This window comes from Rhinatrema bivittatum, chromosome 6 (genome assembly GCF_901001135.1).
Source record: "Rhinatrema bivittatum chromosome 6, aRhiBiv1.1, whole genome shotgun sequence".
NCBI classification, from domain to species: domain Eukaryota; kingdom Metazoa; phylum Chordata; class Amphibia; order Gymnophiona; family Rhinatrematidae; genus Rhinatrema; species Rhinatrema bivittatum.
Window position 1 is genome coordinate 4,893,602 of NC_042620.1, and position 19,558 is coordinate 4,913,159.

The window sequence follows — 19,558 nt, forward strand, 5'->3', positions numbered from 1 at the left end:
TCAGAGATGTGCTGGCGGGTTTGCTGCGTGTCCTGTTCAATAGATACCTGGAAACGGGAGTGGTGCCAAGTGATTGGAGAAGAGTGGCGGTGGTCCCGCTCCACAAGAGTGGTAGCAGAGAGGAGGCCGGAAACTACAGACTTGTTAGCCTCACCTCAGTGGTGGGTAAATTAATGAAGACTCTGCTGAAGGAAAAGAAGTCAACTACAGGCAAGAGTATTGCTGGACCCAAGACAACATGGATTCACTAGTGGAAAGTCCTGTCAGACAAATCTGATTGATTTTTTTGATTGGGTAACTAAAGAATTGGATTGAGGAAGAGTGCTTGATGTGATCTACTTGGATTTCAGCAAAGCTTTTGATATGGTCCCAAATAGGAGGCTTGTGAATAAAATGAGAAGCTTGGGAGTGAGAGCCAAGGTGGTGGCCTGGATTACAAACTGGTTGATGGACAGAAGACAGCGTGTGATGGTAAATGGAACCTTCTCTGAAGTGAAAACGGTGTTAAACAGACTGCCAGAAGGATCGGTGTTGGGACTGATTTTGTTCAATATCTTTGTAAGTGACATTGCAGAAGGGATAGAAGGTAAAGTTTGTCTATTTGTGGATGATACTAAGATCTGCAACAGAGTGGATACGCCAGAGGGAATAGAGAGAATGAGTTGTGATTTAAGGAAGGTTGAACAGTGGTCAAAGATATGGTAGCTGGGATTCAATGCCAAGAAGTGTAGAGTCACGCATCTGGGGTACGGTAATGCAAAAGAGCTATATCTGTTGGAGATGAAGGACTGTTATGCATGGAGCAAGAGAGGGAACTTAGGATGATAGTATCTAGCGATAGCTAAAGCCAGCAGAATACTGGGCTACATAGAGAAAGGAATAACTAGTTAAAAAAAAGGAAGTGATAATCACCCTTATATAGGTCCTTGATGAAGCCTCACATGGAGTATTGTGTTCAGTTCTGGAGACCGTATCTCAAAAGGGACAATGTCAGGATGGAGGTGGTCCTGAGAAGGGCAACCAAAATGCTGGGTGGTCTCCATCAAATGACTTATGAGGAGAGGTTGAAGGACCTAAATATGTATACCCTGAGGAGAGGAGGTGCAGGGGAGATATGATACAGACCTTCAGATACCTGAGAAGTTTTAATAATGCACAATCAACAACAAACAACAACCTCACCCCACTATGTCATCTTCTGTCAGATCTCAAACTAAAATTCTTTCTATATGCAGACGATGTTCAAATCGTCATACCTATACACACCTCCATATCCGATGCCTTAACCCACTGGGAAACCTGCCTCAAAGCAGTCAACTCCCTTCTCACCAATCTCCATCTTGCACTAAACACTAATAAAACCGAGCTACTACTCATCTCTCACCACTCCACCCCTAAGCCTTCATTAACCTCTGACCCAGCTTTCAATCTCGTCTCCGCACAACCTTCTGTCAGAGACCTGGGAGTTCTTATTGACCAATAACTAAACATGAAGAAACACGTCAGCTCCACCCTTAAAGACGGATTCTTCAAACTTATGGTGCTAAAGAAACTCAAACCCTTACTATACGCCCATGACTTTCGAACTGTTATCCAAACCACCCTATCATCAAAACTGGATTACTGCAATTCACTATTCCTAGGACTCCCCTCCTCTACCATAAAACCACTACAAATGCTCCAAAACGCCATGGCAAGAATCATATCAAAGGTCCGCAAAACCAACCATATAACCCCCATTCTTAAAGACCTGCATTGGCTCCCCATCCACTCTCGCATCCTGTATAAAACGCTCACAATTATCCACAAAGCCATTCACTCCCACCACTCTAACTGGCTTGACCACCCTTTCACCTCTACACAGTCAAATCGCCCCACCAGGTCAATCAACAAGGGATCTCTTCATGTACCCTCTCTAAAAATGGCACACCTTTCCACTACAAGAGAACGTGCCATATCAATTGCAGGCCCCTCACATTGGAACACCCTGCCATCAACACTACGTCTCGAATCCTGCCATTTCAAATTTAGAAAGAAACTAAAAACATGGCTATTCACACAAGCATTCCCCGACTAACCACCTCCCTTCCCCTAGACCATTTTCTGTCCTCCCCTTAGCTTACTACCCTCCATCCTTAATACCATGCAAATCTGTGCATCTATGCACTCCTGTACATATTGTATAAAATTAACATATGTTTATTGTTATCTACCTCATTATACATTAATATTTGCAACATGTTAGTAATCGGCACTCTGAACCTTATCTTCTTAGGTTCTGAACCTTCTGCCAGTTACTCTATATTTCTATGCCTCTCTATGCATTCACATGGCCCATGCCTTATTACTTCCCTGTTTAATGTACATCCCTGTTTAATGTATTTTCCAAGCTACTGTTATAATGTAAACCGATGTGATGTACACACTAACACCGGTATAAAAAAAATTTAAATAAATAAAATAAATAAACCTTTTCCGTGGGAAAGAAATCAGTAGAATTAGGGGTCATGAAATGAGGGAGGACGGCTCAGACCCAACATCAGGAAATATTTCTTCATGGAGAGGGTGGTGGATGCCTGGAATGTCCTTCCAGAGGAGGTGGAGAAGACAAAAACTGAAAAATTTCAAAGGGGCATGGGATAAACACTGGATTCCTAAAGACTAGAGGATGGAAATGAAGAATTGAGTGCATGGGGGTAACTTGCTGGTGAGTTGGTTACTACCTTTAACCAATAAGCCTTCCTACTGTTGATGCAACGCCATCATTGCTCTCTGCTTCAACAGCAGGGGGAAAAGAAGAATAGGGGAAATAGATTCAGACAGCAAGCAACAAGGATATTGAATTTGGCAGTCTGGGAAAACAAACATAGGGATATCTTGCAGATGCAGCTGTTAATACCCTTAACCAATAAGCCTAAAACTCTTGATGCAACTCTAACATTGCTCTCTGCTTCTACAGCAGAAGGTAACAGGGAATTGGACTCAGACAGGAAGCAACAAGGGCCCTGACTTTGACGATCTGGGAAATTGATAAGTATGGGGGTGACCTGCATGGCGCGGCAGAAACTTCCATAAGCTTGCTGGGCAGACTGGGTGGACCGTTGCTCCTTTTCATTTCATTTCTGTATGCAACACGCAGCCTAGAGACTGGGACTCGTACAGGCAAATATATGTATCACATGGATATGCAGCACGCAACCTCCAGAGTGGGACTCTTACAGGCAAATATATTCTACACATACTGTATGTGACTCAGTCTTTAGGCTTTATGCTGTATATCCATGTGAAACAATGCTATAAAGTGAACCTAGTGAGTGAGAAATGCAAAATACCAAAAAATAAAATCTTACTCATCCAAGCAACTCAAAGATAATGTTATGACCGTCATGTTACATTCGTATCATTATTGTAATCTTTGAGTTGCGTGTATGAGTGAGATCTTACTTTTGTATATCCATGTGATACAGTGTAATATATTTTTGTATCTCTGTCTTTAGGCTTTGTACTATATATCCATGTCAGATACAGCACACAGCTTAAAGCAGGGCTTCCCAAACGTTTAGCCAATGTGACCCCATTTTAGCATTTGAAAATTCACACGACCCCAGAGGACAACCAAACCAAATTAGCAGGGGTGTAGTTCGCCTCCAACAATCCCTCCACTCACCATTCCTGCACTCCAACCCATCCCCTCTCTCAACCTCTGCCCCTCCGGCTGATCCCCTCTTACATCCCCAATTCCTCTTCCCTTGCCAGCCTAGCCGCTCGCTCACCCACTCCAGCTTTTTACATCCTCCCCACTGAACCTCTCTCACCTCGAAGCCATTTTTGTAACCCCAAATGATCATCTGTCATCCCCTTCCTCTCTCTTTTCTCACATACCCCCCCTCCAGATGATACTCTCACCCCTAGCTCCTCTCTTGCATCCCCCCTCTCACCTTCCACAGCCGATCCAACCCTCAAACCCTTCCTGAATCTGATCCCTCCCGTCAAACAGCCCCCATCCACACATCCCCTTGATTAGGGTCAGCTGCAACATTTCCCTTTGGGCCTCAGGCGATAAGTGGATGACAACTGGTGGGAAGAGAGGGCAGGCTGATGACAGGGGCTACACTTTTCTCTTAGGTAAGTTCAGTGATGGGAGAGGATAGAGAAGAAGTGACAACCTGTGCACGCTCTGCCCACTCTTCCCCAATGGCCGGTCCAATGCCTGATGTTGATCTGCAGCTGACAGCAGCGTTAGTGATGAAAGTCAGCACAGGATCTGTGAGCCAATGAAAGCTCACAGGCCCTGCCGTGGCCCCAGTCCCTCCTCACACATGGCTTCCTGTTAACGTGGAAACTCAAGCGCGGGCGGGACCCTTGCAGGACCTGAGAGTGCGATCCCGTGCTGATTTCCACTGCTGCTGGTGATGTCTGGAGAGGACTGCCCTCTGAGGCATTTGTGACCCCATTTGGGGTCCCGTCCCACAGTTTGGGAAGCTCTGGCTTAAAGACTGATACATAGGATGCCTAGTGGCAAGAATAAATGAAATCGATTAGATTCAACGGGCTAAACCTACATTTGGTGAAACCAGGGGGCTTTGGATCATGTAATCATCGGATTCCACAAAGGCCTCCTAAAGATGAACGCTAAATGGTAGTGTATTTGGATGTTAGCAAAACCTTTGACACATTTCTGCAGAGGAGACTTATAAACAAATTGACTGGGTTAGAAAGGGAGTGGAAGGTAACAAAGCAAGGTGGTAAATGCAGAGGAAAGAGGAAAGTAAGTGGTAAGTGGTGTGCTGCAGGCATTGGACCTCGGTCCAGTTCTGATATCAGGAAAGGTTTGTGGATGATACGAAAATCTACAGGGTAGACACTCTGACAAGTGTGGGAAAATATGAGGTGAGATCTAGTATAGTTTGGGCAATGGTCTATTCAGTGATAGCAAGTGCAGGGTCATGCATTTAGCTTGTAAACATTCAAGGGTGCAGGACAGGGGATTAAGTTCTTCTGGTCACAAAATAAGAGGGATCAGGATGTGATCATATCTGATGACCTTAATTCAGCCAAACAGCTGGATAAAGCGAGGGTGAAAGGCAGAAAGATGCTTGGCTGCATAGGGAGAGGACTGGTCAGCAGAAAAAGGGAGGTGATATTGCCCCTGTATAGGTCCCTGGTGAGACCTCACGTGGGATACTGAGTACAGTTCTGGAGACCCCACCTTCAGAAGGATAGAAACAGGAGGGAGTCTGAGAGGAGGCTAAAGATCTAAATATATATACACCCTGGAGGAAAGGAGGGAAAGAGGAAATATGAAAGAGACGTTTAAATACTTCCAAGGATTAAATGCACAAGAAGCAGGTTTCTTTCAACAGAAAGGAGGGATTACAGCAGGGGTAGCCAAACTGCAGCCCAGGCCTAGAAACGGCCCAGCATATGTTTTGTGCCTGCTTACCTGTACTCTCAGGTTCCTTATCTCTGACGTGCCAACACTGTTCCTGATCCGTCTGCCTGACCTCATCATCGATGGCCCAACATCGAGTGTATCTGGAAGCTCAAGGACAGCTGAAGAATGGAAGAGGCTGCTGGTAGGGCGCATCCTGCTGGTGGCTGAAGTGTCTCGGTGTTAGTGACAGAGGGAGAGCACATGTGCGAGAGAGAGCCCCAGGTGGGATCACCCCCTGCCCCAGAGCTTAGGACCTCCAAGAGAATCCCCCAGACCATTGGTACAGAAAGGAGCCAGTAACCTGACTTCAGTGACGGTATGTGAAGTCAAGAAAGCCTTGCATAAATACAGGAGATCTGGAAGGAGAGGAGGGACTGTCAAGATAAGTGAGAGATATGATGAGCCGTATGGTCTTTATCTGCATCATGATGTATGATTTTATAGGTATATGTGGTATAATATATTTACATATGTTTTTCACTCTTTAGCCTATGTGCTACAGTATGTATAGACTCTATTTCCTGTATCAGTCTCAGATGTTAGGCTGCGTTCTGCCACGCGGGCATACATGTACGCACATATGCTGGTTGACGCGAATGGACACAGCAATTTTATAATATGTGTACGTATTGTAGAATAGCCTGGATGCACGTTTGTATGTGCACAATTTTATATGGATGCGTGCATATATGCAAAACCGCCACCTCTACCATGTAAGTAGGTGGATTTTGCTAGGCATGCACGCCAACACAAATACCCATTTCCCCAGTTCATTCCCAGTAAAGGATAGGACTTCCTAACCCCCATAGTTAGATAGCCACCCTATTACCCCGACCCTTCAAACCCCACCATCCATAACAGAAGTAAAGTTACGCGATAGGGACCCTTACACGTGTACTTCAGGTTATAGATCTGGAAGGCCCATGTCCAGCCCCTTTATATCTTCCTGATTTGGGTGCATACCGGGAGATATATGCGCGTACTCACACGCTTCTTAAAATCCGCAATCTTCACGCCAGCCCAAAACAGGCGCACGTAAGGCTTTTAAAATCAAGATGTGTGTGTATAATACATTTTTGTATAGATTTCTCAGACTTTAGTCTGCATGCGCTATATATCCATGATACAGTATAGACCACATTTTCAAAACCCTGCGCACTCTGAAACGGGGGGATATGTGTGTAGCTGGGCCGAGCGCGCGCCAAGCATATTTTCAAAATGGCCTGGCACGCACGTATCTCCCAGTATGAGTTGAATATATTTCTGTATGATTTCTTAGTCTATATGCTGCACATTGTACATCCCTGTGATATAGTATGAGCAGAATATATTTCTGTATGATTTCTTAGTGTATATGCTGCACATTGTATATCCGTGTGATATAGTATGTGTAGAATATATTTCTGTATGATTTCTTAGTCTATATGCTGCACATTGTACATCCATGTGATATAGTATGTGTACAATATATTTCTGTATGATTTCTTAGTCTATATGCTGCACATTGTATATCCCTGTGATATAGTATGTGTAGAATATATTTCTGTATGATTTCTTAGTCTATATACTGCACATTGTATATCCCTGTGATATAGTATGAGCAGAATATATTTCTGTATGATTTCTTAGTCTTTATGCTGCACATTGTACATCCATGTGATATAGTATGTGTAGAATATATTTCTGTATGATTTCTTAGTGTATATGCTGCACATTGTATATCCCTGTGATATAGTATGTGTAGAATATATTTCTGTATGATTTCTTAGTCTATATGCTGCACATTGTATATCCCTGTGATATAGTATGAGCAGAATATATTTCTGTATGATTTCTTAGTCTTTATGCTGCACATTGTACATCCATGTGATATAGTATGAGTTGAATATATTTCTGTATGATTTCTTAGTCTATATGCTGCACATTGTATATCCCTGTGATATAGTATGTGTAGAATATATTTCTGTATGATTTCTTAGTGTATATGCTGCACATTGTATATCCCTGTGATATAGTATGAGCAGAATATATTTCTGTATGATTTCTTAGTCTATATGCTGCACATTGTATATCCCTGTGATATAGTATGAGCAGAATATATTTCTGTATGATTTCTTAGTGTATATGCTGCACATTGTATATCCCTGTGATATAGTATGAGCAGAATATATTTCTGTATGATTTCTTAGTGTATATGCTGCACATTGTATATCCATGTGATATAGTATGAGCAGAATATATTTCTGTATGATTTCTTAGTGTATATGCTGCACATTGTATATCCCTGTGATATAGTATGTGTAGAATATATTTCTGTATGATTTCTTAGTCTATATGCTGCACATTGTACATCCATGTGATATAGTATGAGCAGAATATATTTCTGTATGATTTCTTAGTCTATATGCTGCACATTGTACATCCATGTGATATAGTATGTGTAGAATATATTTCTGTATGATTTCTTAGTCTATATGCTGCACATTGTATATCCATGTGATAGAGTATGTGTAGAATATATTTCTGTATGATTTCTTAGTGTATATGCTGCACATTGTACATCCATGTGATATAGTATGTGTAGAATATATTTCTGTATGATTTCTTAGTGTATATGCTGCACATTGTATATCCATGTGATATAGTATGTGTAGAATATATTTCTGTATGATTTCTTACTGTATATGCTGCACATTGTATATCCCTGTGATATAGTATGAGCAGAATATATTTCTGTATGATTTCTTAGTCTATATGCTGCACATTGTACATCCATGTGATATAGTATGTGTAGAATATATTTCTGTATGATTTCTTAGTCTATATGCTGCACATTGTACATCCCTGTGATATAGTATGTGTAGAATATATTTCTGTATGATTTCTTAGTCTATATGCTGCACATTGTATATCCCTGTGATATAGTATGAGCAGAATATATTTCTGTATGATTTCTTAGTCTATATGCTGCACATTGTATATCCATGTGATATAGTATGTGTAGAATATATTTCTGTATGATTTCTTAGTGTATATGCTGCACATTGTACATCCATGTGATATAGTATGTGTAGAATATATTTCTGTATGATTTCTTAGTGTATATGCTGCACATTGTATATCCATGTGATATAGTATGTGTAGAATATATTTCTGTATGATTTCTTAGTGTATATGCTGCACATTGTATATCCATGTGATATAGTATGTGTAGAATATATTTCTGATTGATTCCTTAGAATTACGCTGACACTGTATATCCCTGTGATATATGTGTGGAACAGGGATGGAGAATTCCAGTCCTTGAGGGCCACAAACAGGCCAGGTTTTCAGGATATTTATTTAGTTTATTTATTTATTTATCGAGTTTTATATACTGTTGTTTGGTTTCGCCATCACAACAATTTACAAAGTTTCGATGTTTAACAGAGTTTCCAAAAAGTTCCTGTGATTGTTAACATAGATATTGTAGGTTTTATAAACTTAGATCGGATGTCAAACTATACCGTTTTGGTTATGTGTTATATTACGTGCTTGCATTGGTTCCACATGTTTGCATAGGTCCAGTAGGAGTGAAGTAATATCTGAGAGTGATTGGGTGTTTTGGTAGGCTTTGGTAAACATCCAGGTTTTTAGTTCTTTTTTGAAGGTTTTTAAGTTTTGCTGTGTTCTAAGTTCGATTGGGAGGGTGTTCCAGAGTTTGGGACTTCCTAGGGATATGGCTCTCTTACAAGTTGAGGTAAGTTGTTTGGAACGAGCAGGTGGAATCTTTAATCTATTAGCTTTATTAGCTGAGCGGAGGTTTCTGTTTGGAGAGTGCAGTTTTATGGATGTACTTAGCCAGTTTGTTTGTTCTTCGTATATTATTTTGTGTAATATGGATAGTATTTTTTATTCTATTCTAAATTTTATTGGAAGCTAGTGTAGTGATATAAGTGTAGGAGTAATGTGATCATGTTTTTTAGTTCCAGTGAGTATTCTTGCGGCTGTATTTTGGAGGATTTGGAGTGGACGGATGGTGTTGAGAGGTAAGTTGAATAGCAGGGAGTTGCAGTAGTCCAAGTTGGAGAAGATGAGTAGTTGAAGGACTGTTCTAAAGTCGTTGGGGGAAAGGAAAGGTTTTAGACGACGTAGTGTTAGTAGTTTGTGATATCCGTCTTTGATTTTAGTAGTGATGTGGTTCTTGAAGGAAGGTTCTTTGTCAATTTGCGACGGAATTTTCGTCCTCTTTGCGACGGACTGCAACAGCGATCACAGGTCCCCGGAGCAGATAGGCGCTGGGAGAGAGGCCCGCGCAGCCGGCGCTTGAGCCCATCGGGGTAAGGCCTTAAATCTCGCCCTACCTCTGTGGGCCCCTGCTCCGGCCACGGGGAAGCGTACCACCTACCTCCTCCTCCGGATTCTTCTTGGGGTCGCAGCGATCCGGCTGCCTCGCCGCTCTCCGCCCACCGCCACAGGAAGCCACAAGAAGGGCCCTCCCGCACGAAAGACGGACCGACGCCGCCCCAGTCGCGCTGGTGACCTCAGCACCACGCGACCGCGCCAAATTTAAAGAGCCGGCTCGACTTCTGCCGCCCTCTTTGCGACGGACTGCAACAGCGATCACAGGTCCCCGGAGCAGATAGGCGCTGGGAGAGAGGCCCGCGCAGCCGGCGCTTGAGCCCATCGGGGTAAGGCCTTAAATCTCACCCTACCTCCGTGGGCCCCTGCTCTGGCCACGGGGAAGCGTACCACCTACCTCCTCCTCCGGATTCTTCTTGGGGTCGCAGCGATCCGGCTGCCTCGCCGCTCTCCGCCCACCGCCACAGGAAGCCACAAGAAGGGCCCTCCCGCACGAAAGACGGACCGACGCCGCCCCAGTCGCGCTGGTGACCTCAGCACCACGCGACCGCGCCAAATTTAAAGAGCCGGCTCGACTTCTGCCGCCCTCTTTGCGACGGACTGCAACAGCGATCACAGGTCCCCGGAGCAGATAGACGCTGGGAGAGAGGCCCGCGCAGCCGGCGCTTGAGCCCATCGGGGTAAGGCCTTAAATCTCGCCCTACCTCCGTGGGCCCCTGCTCCGGCCACGGGGAAGCGTACCACCTACCTCCTCCTCCGGATTCTTCTTGGGGTCGCAGCGATCCGGCTGCCTCGCCGCTCTCCGCCCACCGCCACAGGAAGCCACAAGAAGGGCCCTCCCGCACGAAAGACGGACCGACGCCGCCCCAGTCGCGCTGGTGACCTCAGCACCACGCGACCGCGCCAAATTTAAAGAGCTGGCTCGACTTCTGCCGCCCTCTTTGCAACGGTTCTTCCTCAACCAATCCCGGAGAAGCACACGAGATTTAATCCCGGACATCCGAGGCGCCGAACGTCGCGCGCCGAAGGAGCGCGACAAAGGGGCCCGCCCCTTTGTGCGCCCCTTCGTGCGGCCCCTGAGAGCCCCGGAATCCTCGTCCACTAACTGGAAGCCGGCTGAACAGCTGCTAAAATCCACCAAGATTTCCAAGCGTATCAGAACCAGGTCCGTCTACACATTCAAGGTCAGCCATCTAACGCTCAAACGCTCTCCCTCTCAAACAACAATTCAGGACGACATATACAGAGGCAAACAGCTGTACCGGTGAAACACACTGACAACTCTGCAGGACTCCAGCAGCCTCTCAACAACGCTAAACAAAGACAATCAAACTTCACAAACGACTACACACTCCAACAACCACCCAGGAACCCAGCACTCACCCAGCATCCACGCCAGGACTCCAGCATCCACCACCAGGACTCCAGCATCCACCCAGCAGCCACTCCAGGACTCCAGCATCCACTCAACAACGCCACTCCACTCAACAACTCCACTCAAACAAACACAGCATCCTCTATAACAACACCCACATTTAAAATGGACCTAGCCTCTAAAATGCATCCAACATTTGCAATCCCAATCATACCTCACTATTTCTCACAGAAAAGAAATCCAACCAGACAAGCAAACCTTCGCAACCTTAAAACACTCACACCAATCCTAATAGCTCCGATAACCCAACTACTAGGCCTCTCCCTATTCACCTTATCACTATTCAATGCGCAATCTATAACCAAAAAATCACTAATCCTCAACGACTACCTCACTGACGATAAACCAGATATTTGCGCAATAACTGAAACATGGTTGAAACCCTCAGATACTGCAATATTAAACCAACTACCGACGCTAACCTACGACATCTTCTCCCTGCCTAGACTGAAAAAGAGGGGAGGAGGAATCCTACTTGCAACTAAAAAAGACCTCAAATTCTCACAACATCCGATCCACTCCGATACCAAACTTGAAATTGGATTCTTCACATCACACCAACTTCAAATACTTCTCATCTACGCCCCCCCAGGACTCTTAGAAGCCGACATCTCACCCATCATCGAAATAACCACAACCTTCCTAAACCTGGACGCCCCAGCAATAATACTAGGAGATTTCAATCTCCACATGGATAACCCAGCTCTCTCAACTAGTTGCCAAACTCTCCTTCTAGCATTCTCAGCGATGGGCTTTACCCAAATAGTCAATAACCCGACACATAAAGCAGGACATACGTTGGACCTGATCTTTATCAACAAAGGCATAAAATCGTCTTCCCCACCAAAAAATACGAAGATACCCTGGTCGGATCACTCCCTGATTTCTACCTCATTTGCATTGGAAAAATCTACTGCTCCTCATCCACCTACTCCCTCCTTTAATTACAGGAAACCTTGTCACCCCGACGACCTCACCAATCAGCTGACCAAACACCTTCCCGCTATTGTTCTCACCGATCCCAATACGGCCTTACGATCATGGAACTCCATCACAGAATCCATAGCCAATAAGCTCTGCCCTCTAACAACAAAAAAATCCCACCCAGACGCCTCCAAAAAACAACCATGGTTCACCGACGATCTTAGAAGGCTAAAACAAAAATTAAGACAAATGGAATCCAACTGGCGGAAAAGTCCTACTGCTAGCACACTCTCAGCCTACAAACGCACGCTACAACAATACAAGGCCAGCACCTCCAAATCAAAAAGAGACTTTTTTTGCCTCCAAAATCCACAACTTAGTCTTTGATGCGAAAGCTCTATTCTCCTATGTTTCCTCCCTAACCCAAGTACCCTCACCAGAATGCCCTAGTAACCAAGCTCAAGCTAAAGCAGATGAACTCGCCATCTTCTTTCAAAACAAAATCACAAATCTTCTTACTCAACTTCCCTCCAATATCATCCCTCTAACTCCAGCCCTAATGCCTCACATCAAAAACATTCATCTTGAAATGTTTGAACCCACTTCGTCTTCCGAAATCCAAACCATCCTTAAAAGAATGAAACCATCTTCGCACCCAGCGGACCATATTCCCTCAAAACTTCTCCTCTCAATACCAGACACCATATCCAAAACATTAGCAGACATCATCAACTGCTCGCTATCCCAAGGTTCCTTCCCAGAAGACCTCAAACAAGCCTCACTCAAACCTCTTTTAAAAAAACCCAACCTGGACCTAAAAGACCCCAACAACTACCGTCCAATAGCTAATCTCCCTATCATAGCTAAGATTATGGAAAGGCTTGTGAACGCCCAACTATCGGACTTCATCGAAGACAACAAAATTCTATCCGCCTCACAGCATGGATTCCGCAAAAATAGGGGCACAGAATCCCTACTTACCTCCCTAACAGACCTACTCATCTTAGGTACAGACAAAGGTCAATCCTTTCTATTGATCCTTTTGGACCTCTCAGCAGCTTTCGATACCGTAAATCACGCTATCCTCATCAAACTGCTAGCTGCTATAGGAATCTCTGGTTTAGCGCTCTCCTGGTTCAAATCGTTCCTAACCAACAGAGGCTACAAGGTAAAAATCCAGAATAAAGAATCATCACGCCACGACTCGACCATCGGAGTCCCACAAGGTTCCTCTTTATCCCCTACACTCTTTAATATTTACCTCCTACCACTATGTCAACTCCTCATCAACCTCAAGTTAATACACTTTCTCTATGCAGATGACATCCAGATCCTGATCCCCATCAAAGAATCATACTCAAAAACCCTTGAATACTGGGAATCCTGTCACCTAGAAATCAAAAACCTCCTCAACAGCCTCAATCTGGTACTAAACTCCGCCAAAACTGAAGTATTACTCATAACTCCTGATAACAATCTCACAACCTCTCTGCCAAACAACCTACAAACCACTCATGTAAGAGATCTAGGTGTGCTAATCGACAATAAACTAAACTTCAAAGCCCACATCAATAAAACCACCAAAGACTGTTTCTATAAACTGCAAGTTTTAAAAAGGATAAGACCACTCTTCCATGCCAAAGACTTCAGAACCATCCTCCAAGCCCTCATTTTCTCAAAATTGGACTACTGCTGCTCCACTTTACTTGGCCTCCCCTCCTCATACACAAAACCGCTCCAAATGGTCCAAAACGCAGCAGCCCGTCTACTGACAAACACTAAGAAAAGAGACCATATCTCCCCAGTGCTACAAGACCTCCACTGGTTACCAATTCATTTCAGAGTCATTTATAAATCCATCACCTTGATATACAAAATCATTCACCAACATACCACAATCGATCTACAAATTCCTCCCCGCTTCCACAAATCCACAAGACCGACCAGGGAAGCCTACAGAGGATGCCTCATTGTTCCACCCATGAAAACCACTAATCACAGCACCTTAAGAGACCGAGCCCTTTCCACCGCAGGCCCACAGTTATGGAACTCCATCCCTCCAGAACTCAGAAACGAACCATGTCTCCTAACCTTTAGGAAAAGACTCAAGACATGGCTTTTCAGGCAAGCCTTCTCGAACTCTACCTAATATGCACCATAAACAAACTCTCTACTCAGAGACTGTACATATGAGACACCATATTTATATTGAACTTTTGTATATAATTATTCTCCTCTATCTCTTTCTATTTCTTACATTCCCAGTTCATTAGCCCTTGTTAATTGTAACTGCTTCTCTTCATCACGTTATTTATGTTTTTTGGTTGTATTATCCGCACCCCTGTTTTCTGTAAACCGACATGATGTGAACGAGTTCATGAATGCCGGTATAAAAAAACCTTAAATAAATAAATAAAATAAATAAATTATGACTCCAAGGCTGCTTACAAGACGCTTACCCTCATCCACAAAAGTATCACCAACGAGCATTACAACTGGCTAAACCCACCTTTCCTTCCTCGTACCTCCACTAGACCTACCCGTTCATCACTCCAAGCAACCCTTATTCCTCCTTCCATAAAATCCACAAGACTCATTTCCACCACCAATAGAGCCCTTTCCCTTGCAGGCCCCTCCCTTTGGAATTCAATGCCTCTTCACCTACGCACAGAAACCTCCACTCCCACTTTCAAAAAGAATCTCAAAACCTGGCTCTTCCTCCAAGCATACCCCCAATCCTTTTCACCACCTTCTAACACTCTCACCCTACCTTCATCTCTCACCAATACCCCCCTAAAATCCTTTAATCCCCTCCAGGATCCACACCCTACACTTAACCCCCTTTCCCTCTAAGAACTTCAAACACTTCATTCAACCCTTACTTTAAAATAATGTGTCTGTTTTTATCTGCACTTATATAATTCCATATATTACTTATATAATCTGCACTTATATAATTCCATATATTCCATATATAATTCCATATATTCCATATATAATTCCATATATTACTTATATAATCTGCACTTATATAATTCCATATAATTCCATTGTTACTTGTCATTGTTGTTATTGTTTAAAATGTAAACCGAATTGATCAATAATTTTGTTATTGGAAAGTCGGTATAGAAAAATGCTAAATAAATAAATAAATATATAACCAGTGTACATTCCATCTGCTCCTCAAATCCATGTATATATCTTATCCTTATGTATCTGTTCTCTCCCTCCCCCACCCCCCCTTGTTGTATCTATCCCTCCTTCCCCAAGTTATTTAGTTATCTGCTTTGTTACTGTGTTACATATTGTTCTTTGTAAAGGCCTCGCCTATATATTCCTTGTTATAAGTTACTTGTAAACCGGCACGATGTGCAAACGGTTGCCGGTATATAAAATAAAATAAATAAAATAAATAAGGTGAGATTACAACATTTTGGTTCATTAGGTTGAGTGGTGGTAGTTGGGGAGCGTTGTTCTTTCTATCCAGTATGATTATTTCTGTCTTATTGAAGTTTAGGATGAGTTTCATGTTGGTCAGTAGTTGCTTTATTTTGGTGAGGTAGGTGACTGTTTTTTTGTAGGTGTCTTTCAGAGAATTGTGTATTGGGATTAATATTTGGATATCGTCCGCATATATGAAGTGGGTCAGTTTAAGGTTTGAGAGGAAGTGGCATATTGGGAGCAGATAAATGTTGAAGAGTGTCGCAGATAGAGCGGAGCCTTGGGGAACTCCGGTGTCTAGGTTTATTTTTTTTGAGAGGGTGTCGTTGATCAACACCTGGTAGGTTCTTTGTGATAGATAGGATGTGAACCATTGTAGGGTTTTTTCTTTTGCACCAATTTCAGATAGACGGTCAATCATGATTGAGTGGTTTACCATGTCAAAGGCTGCTGATAGGTCAAGTAGGACTAAAAGGTAACTGGGTCCGTCTTCAAATCCTTTGAATACAGTGTTGTTTAGTGATAGTAGTAGTGTCTCAGTGTTCAGTTGTTTCCTGAAGCCAAATTGCGTGGGTAGTAGGATGTTGTTTTCTTCAAGGTGAATATGCATGAGAAAGATCTGCATGCACTGCGTCCACTGGATGCAAACCTTTCTCATATGTGCTCATTGTGGATATCCTGAAAACCAGGCCTGTTTGCGGCCCTCGAGGACTGGAGTTCGCCATCCCTGGTGTAGAATAGTCTATAGGCTTCACATTATATATCCATGTGATACATTATGTGTAGAATATATTTCTAGATAAGTGAGTCAAGCTGTAGGCTGCACATCCATGTAATACAGTATCTGTAGAATTTTTCTGTATAGGAATGTCAAGCTGTATGCGCTATATATAAGTGATACAGTATACATATAGACTATATTTCTGTATAGGTGTGTCAGACTGTATGCTCTACATCCATGTGAATCCATATGTATAGAATATATTTCTGTGAGGTATGTCAGGCTGTACACTGAACATTCATGTGATACGGTATGTGCAGAATTTATTTCTATATAGGTGTGTCAAACTATAGGCTGCATCTCCCTGTGATACAGTATGCATAGAATATATTTCTGTATCGGTGTGTCAGGCTGTAGGCTGCATCTCCCTGTGATACAGTATGGATAGAATATATTTCTGTATCGGTGTGTCAGGCTGTAGGCTGCATCTCCCTGGGATACAGTACGTATAGAATATATTTCTGTATCATTGTGTCAGGCTGTAGGCTGCATCTCCCTGTGATACAGTATGTATAGAATATATTTCTGTATAGGTGTTTCAGGCTGTAGGCTGCATCTCCCTGTGATACAGTATGTATAGAATATATTTCTGTATCGGTGTGTCAGGCTGTAGACTGCATCTCCCTGTGATACAGTATGTATAGAATATATTTCTGTATAGGTGTGTCAGGCTGAGGCTGCATCTCCCTGTGATACAGAATTATATTCTATACATACTGTATCGGTGTGTCAGGCTGTAGGCTGCATCTCCCTGTGATACAGTATGTATAGAATATATTTCTGTATAGGTGTTTCAGGCTGTAGGCTGCATCTCCCTGTGATACAGTATATATAGAATATATTTCTGTATCGGTGTGTCAGACTGTAGGCTGCATCTCCCTGTGATACAGTATGTATAGAATATATTTCTGTATCGGTGTGTCAGGCTGTAGGCTGCATCTCCCTGTGATACAGTATGTATAGAATATATTTCTGTATCGGTGTGTCAGGCTGTAGGCTGCATCTCCCTGTGATACAGTATGTATAGAATATATTTCTGTATCGGTGTGTCAGGCTGTAGGCTGCATCTCCCTGTGATACAGTATGTATAGAATATATTTCTGTATAGGTGTGTCAGGCTGTAGGCTGCATCTCCCTGTGATACAGTATATATAGAATATATTTCTGTATCGGTGTGTCAGACTGTAGGCTGCATCTCCCTGTGATACAGTATGTATAGAATATATTTCTGTATCGGTGTGTCAGGCTGTAGGCTGCATCTCCCTGTGATACAGTATGTATAGAATATATTTCTGTATCGGTGTGTCAGGCTGTAGGCTGCATCTCCCTGTGATACAGTATGTATAGAATATATTTCTGTATCGGTGTGTCAGGCTGTAGGCTGCATCTCCCTGTGATACAGTATGTATAGAATATATTTCTGTATCAGTGTGTCAGGCTGTAGGCTGCATCTCCCTGTGATACAGTGTGTACAGAATGTATTTCCCTGTTTGTGTCTCAGTCTTTAGGCTGTGTGCTGTTCTGTATGATGTTTGGCGAGGGTCCATACGATATGATATTTCAGAAAGGTGACAGCGTGGCTTTAGCCGTCCAGAGCAACATTCCCGTCCCCAAGACTCCCAGGTACGATGAATTCCCGGATGTGTGATCTAAGGGGATTGATAAGCGTAAAGGCATGTGAGGGGAGAGGCTGTAACTGAGATGTGAGTGTGGGCGTTTCTGTTTCTCCTCAGGTACTCTGAAAGCCTTATGATGCTGCTTTCTTCCATCATGGTGGCAAACCCTCAAGAGCGACCCCATATCCCCTCGGTCCTGCATCAGCTGAAGGAGCTCCAGCCAATTGCAATAGGACAGGCTACTACCAGGATATGATATCCCGTGAGCCTCTGCCGACTGCTAGTTTTAGTTCTGGGTCAAGGGGCGTTGTGCCCCGGTTCATGTCTGTCTGTAGCTGACATTAGACTCCTGGTGAGAGAAGGCACTTCATGCTTTGCAGCATGTCATTTTACTTTCTAATTGTCTTGTGATTTTAGGATTTATTCCAAGTATTTATACTCTTCACTTCTACAACCTCTTATCATTTCTGTACAGATGCACATAAGAGATGGCCCTGCTCCCTGGAGCTTACAGTCTAATCAAGTCAAAGATAAGGGAGCCATGTCTAGAAGGGTGGGACCCCAGGATTCAAAATGCCTCACCCAATACTGCTCAGTGGATCCCTCCCTCCACTCCCACAGCTGACAGTGATCGCCTGGCCCCCCTCCTCACCACCAGCATCACGTGGCTGAAAGTGATCGCTCTTCTCAATTCTCCCTCCACTAACAGCAAATCCCACCCTCCTCTCGCTGAGCGCTCATCTCCTCCTGGTCCAGGCCCAGGCTGAGTACAACCATCCCCCAATGAGGGGGCCCTGCCTGACCGATCCCGCACTGCCCTGTTCCCACGCTGGCCCTCCTTCCCCTCGGGCTCTCTTCATTTGCACGTCAGCTTACAGGCCACCGCCTAAACATTATTTATAACCTGCAAGGACTGGCAGCACTCTGCCTCCTGTTCATGAGCAGTTTAGTATCTGAGTCAGGGTTAGGTTTGGAGCATTGACTTGTGAGTTTGTGTTTTCTCTCAGCATTGTGCTGTCTTTTACAAGCTGTCTGAAATATTAAACCTGATCTTTTCTGTAGCTGGCGTGGATCTGTGTCTCTCTCTCTGGGATCCCCATGCGATCACAACGGGTTCAGCGCCACATGCACTGGCATTTCATTTTTCTCTTTTGAGGATGTTCCCAGAAAAAAGTTCAAGAAGTCTGAAAATAGGCCACTGATGAGACAGCAGGTAATGGCATCTCCCCCTCTGTAAGGCTGTGACGTTATCGTGAGAGCATTCCCACTCTGAAACCTGATGGGAGGGAGGATCCGCGCAGCTGTTCCACTTGAGCTAAATTGAAATTACCCTTAAAATAGATCACCCCCTGCCCTTGACCTCTCTCTCTGCACAGCCCGACTTGTTACCCTGCTGCCGCTGACCTCTGTAACATCACAGAATGCGTATTTGCTCTCAGCAGAAGTCTGACTTTCTGCTCCCGGCTTAGAGCAGGGGAACAGTGCCAAGAAACGCCTGCACGCTAGAGCTGAAAGTTGTGAAGCCTGTTTGGGAAGACACAGCGGGTTAGAGGAATGATATTAACCAGAACTGGGCTAAGCCCGTC

General features: G+C 43.8%; 1 protein-coding gene across 4 annotated transcripts in view; it reads left to right on the forward strand.

The window, feature by feature from the left end:
- The window catches only part of STK16 (serine/threonine kinase 16), a 162,495-nt gene extending 143,462 nt beyond the window's left edge, over positions 1–19,033 (forward strand). For all 4 annotated transcript variants that reach the window (XM_029604988.1, XM_029604987.1, XM_029604990.1 and 1 more), the window contains 2 exons: positions 17,858–17,979; positions 18,090–19,033. In XM_029604988.1, coding sequence (XP_029460848.1) covers positions 17,858–17,979; positions 18,090–18,228 — 261 coding nt within the window. In that variant the 3' untranslated portion in view covers positions 18,229–19,033. The remainder of the gene's footprint in view (positions 1–17,857; positions 17,980–18,089) is intronic.
- The last annotated feature ends 525 nt before the right edge of the window (positions 19,034–19,558 follow it).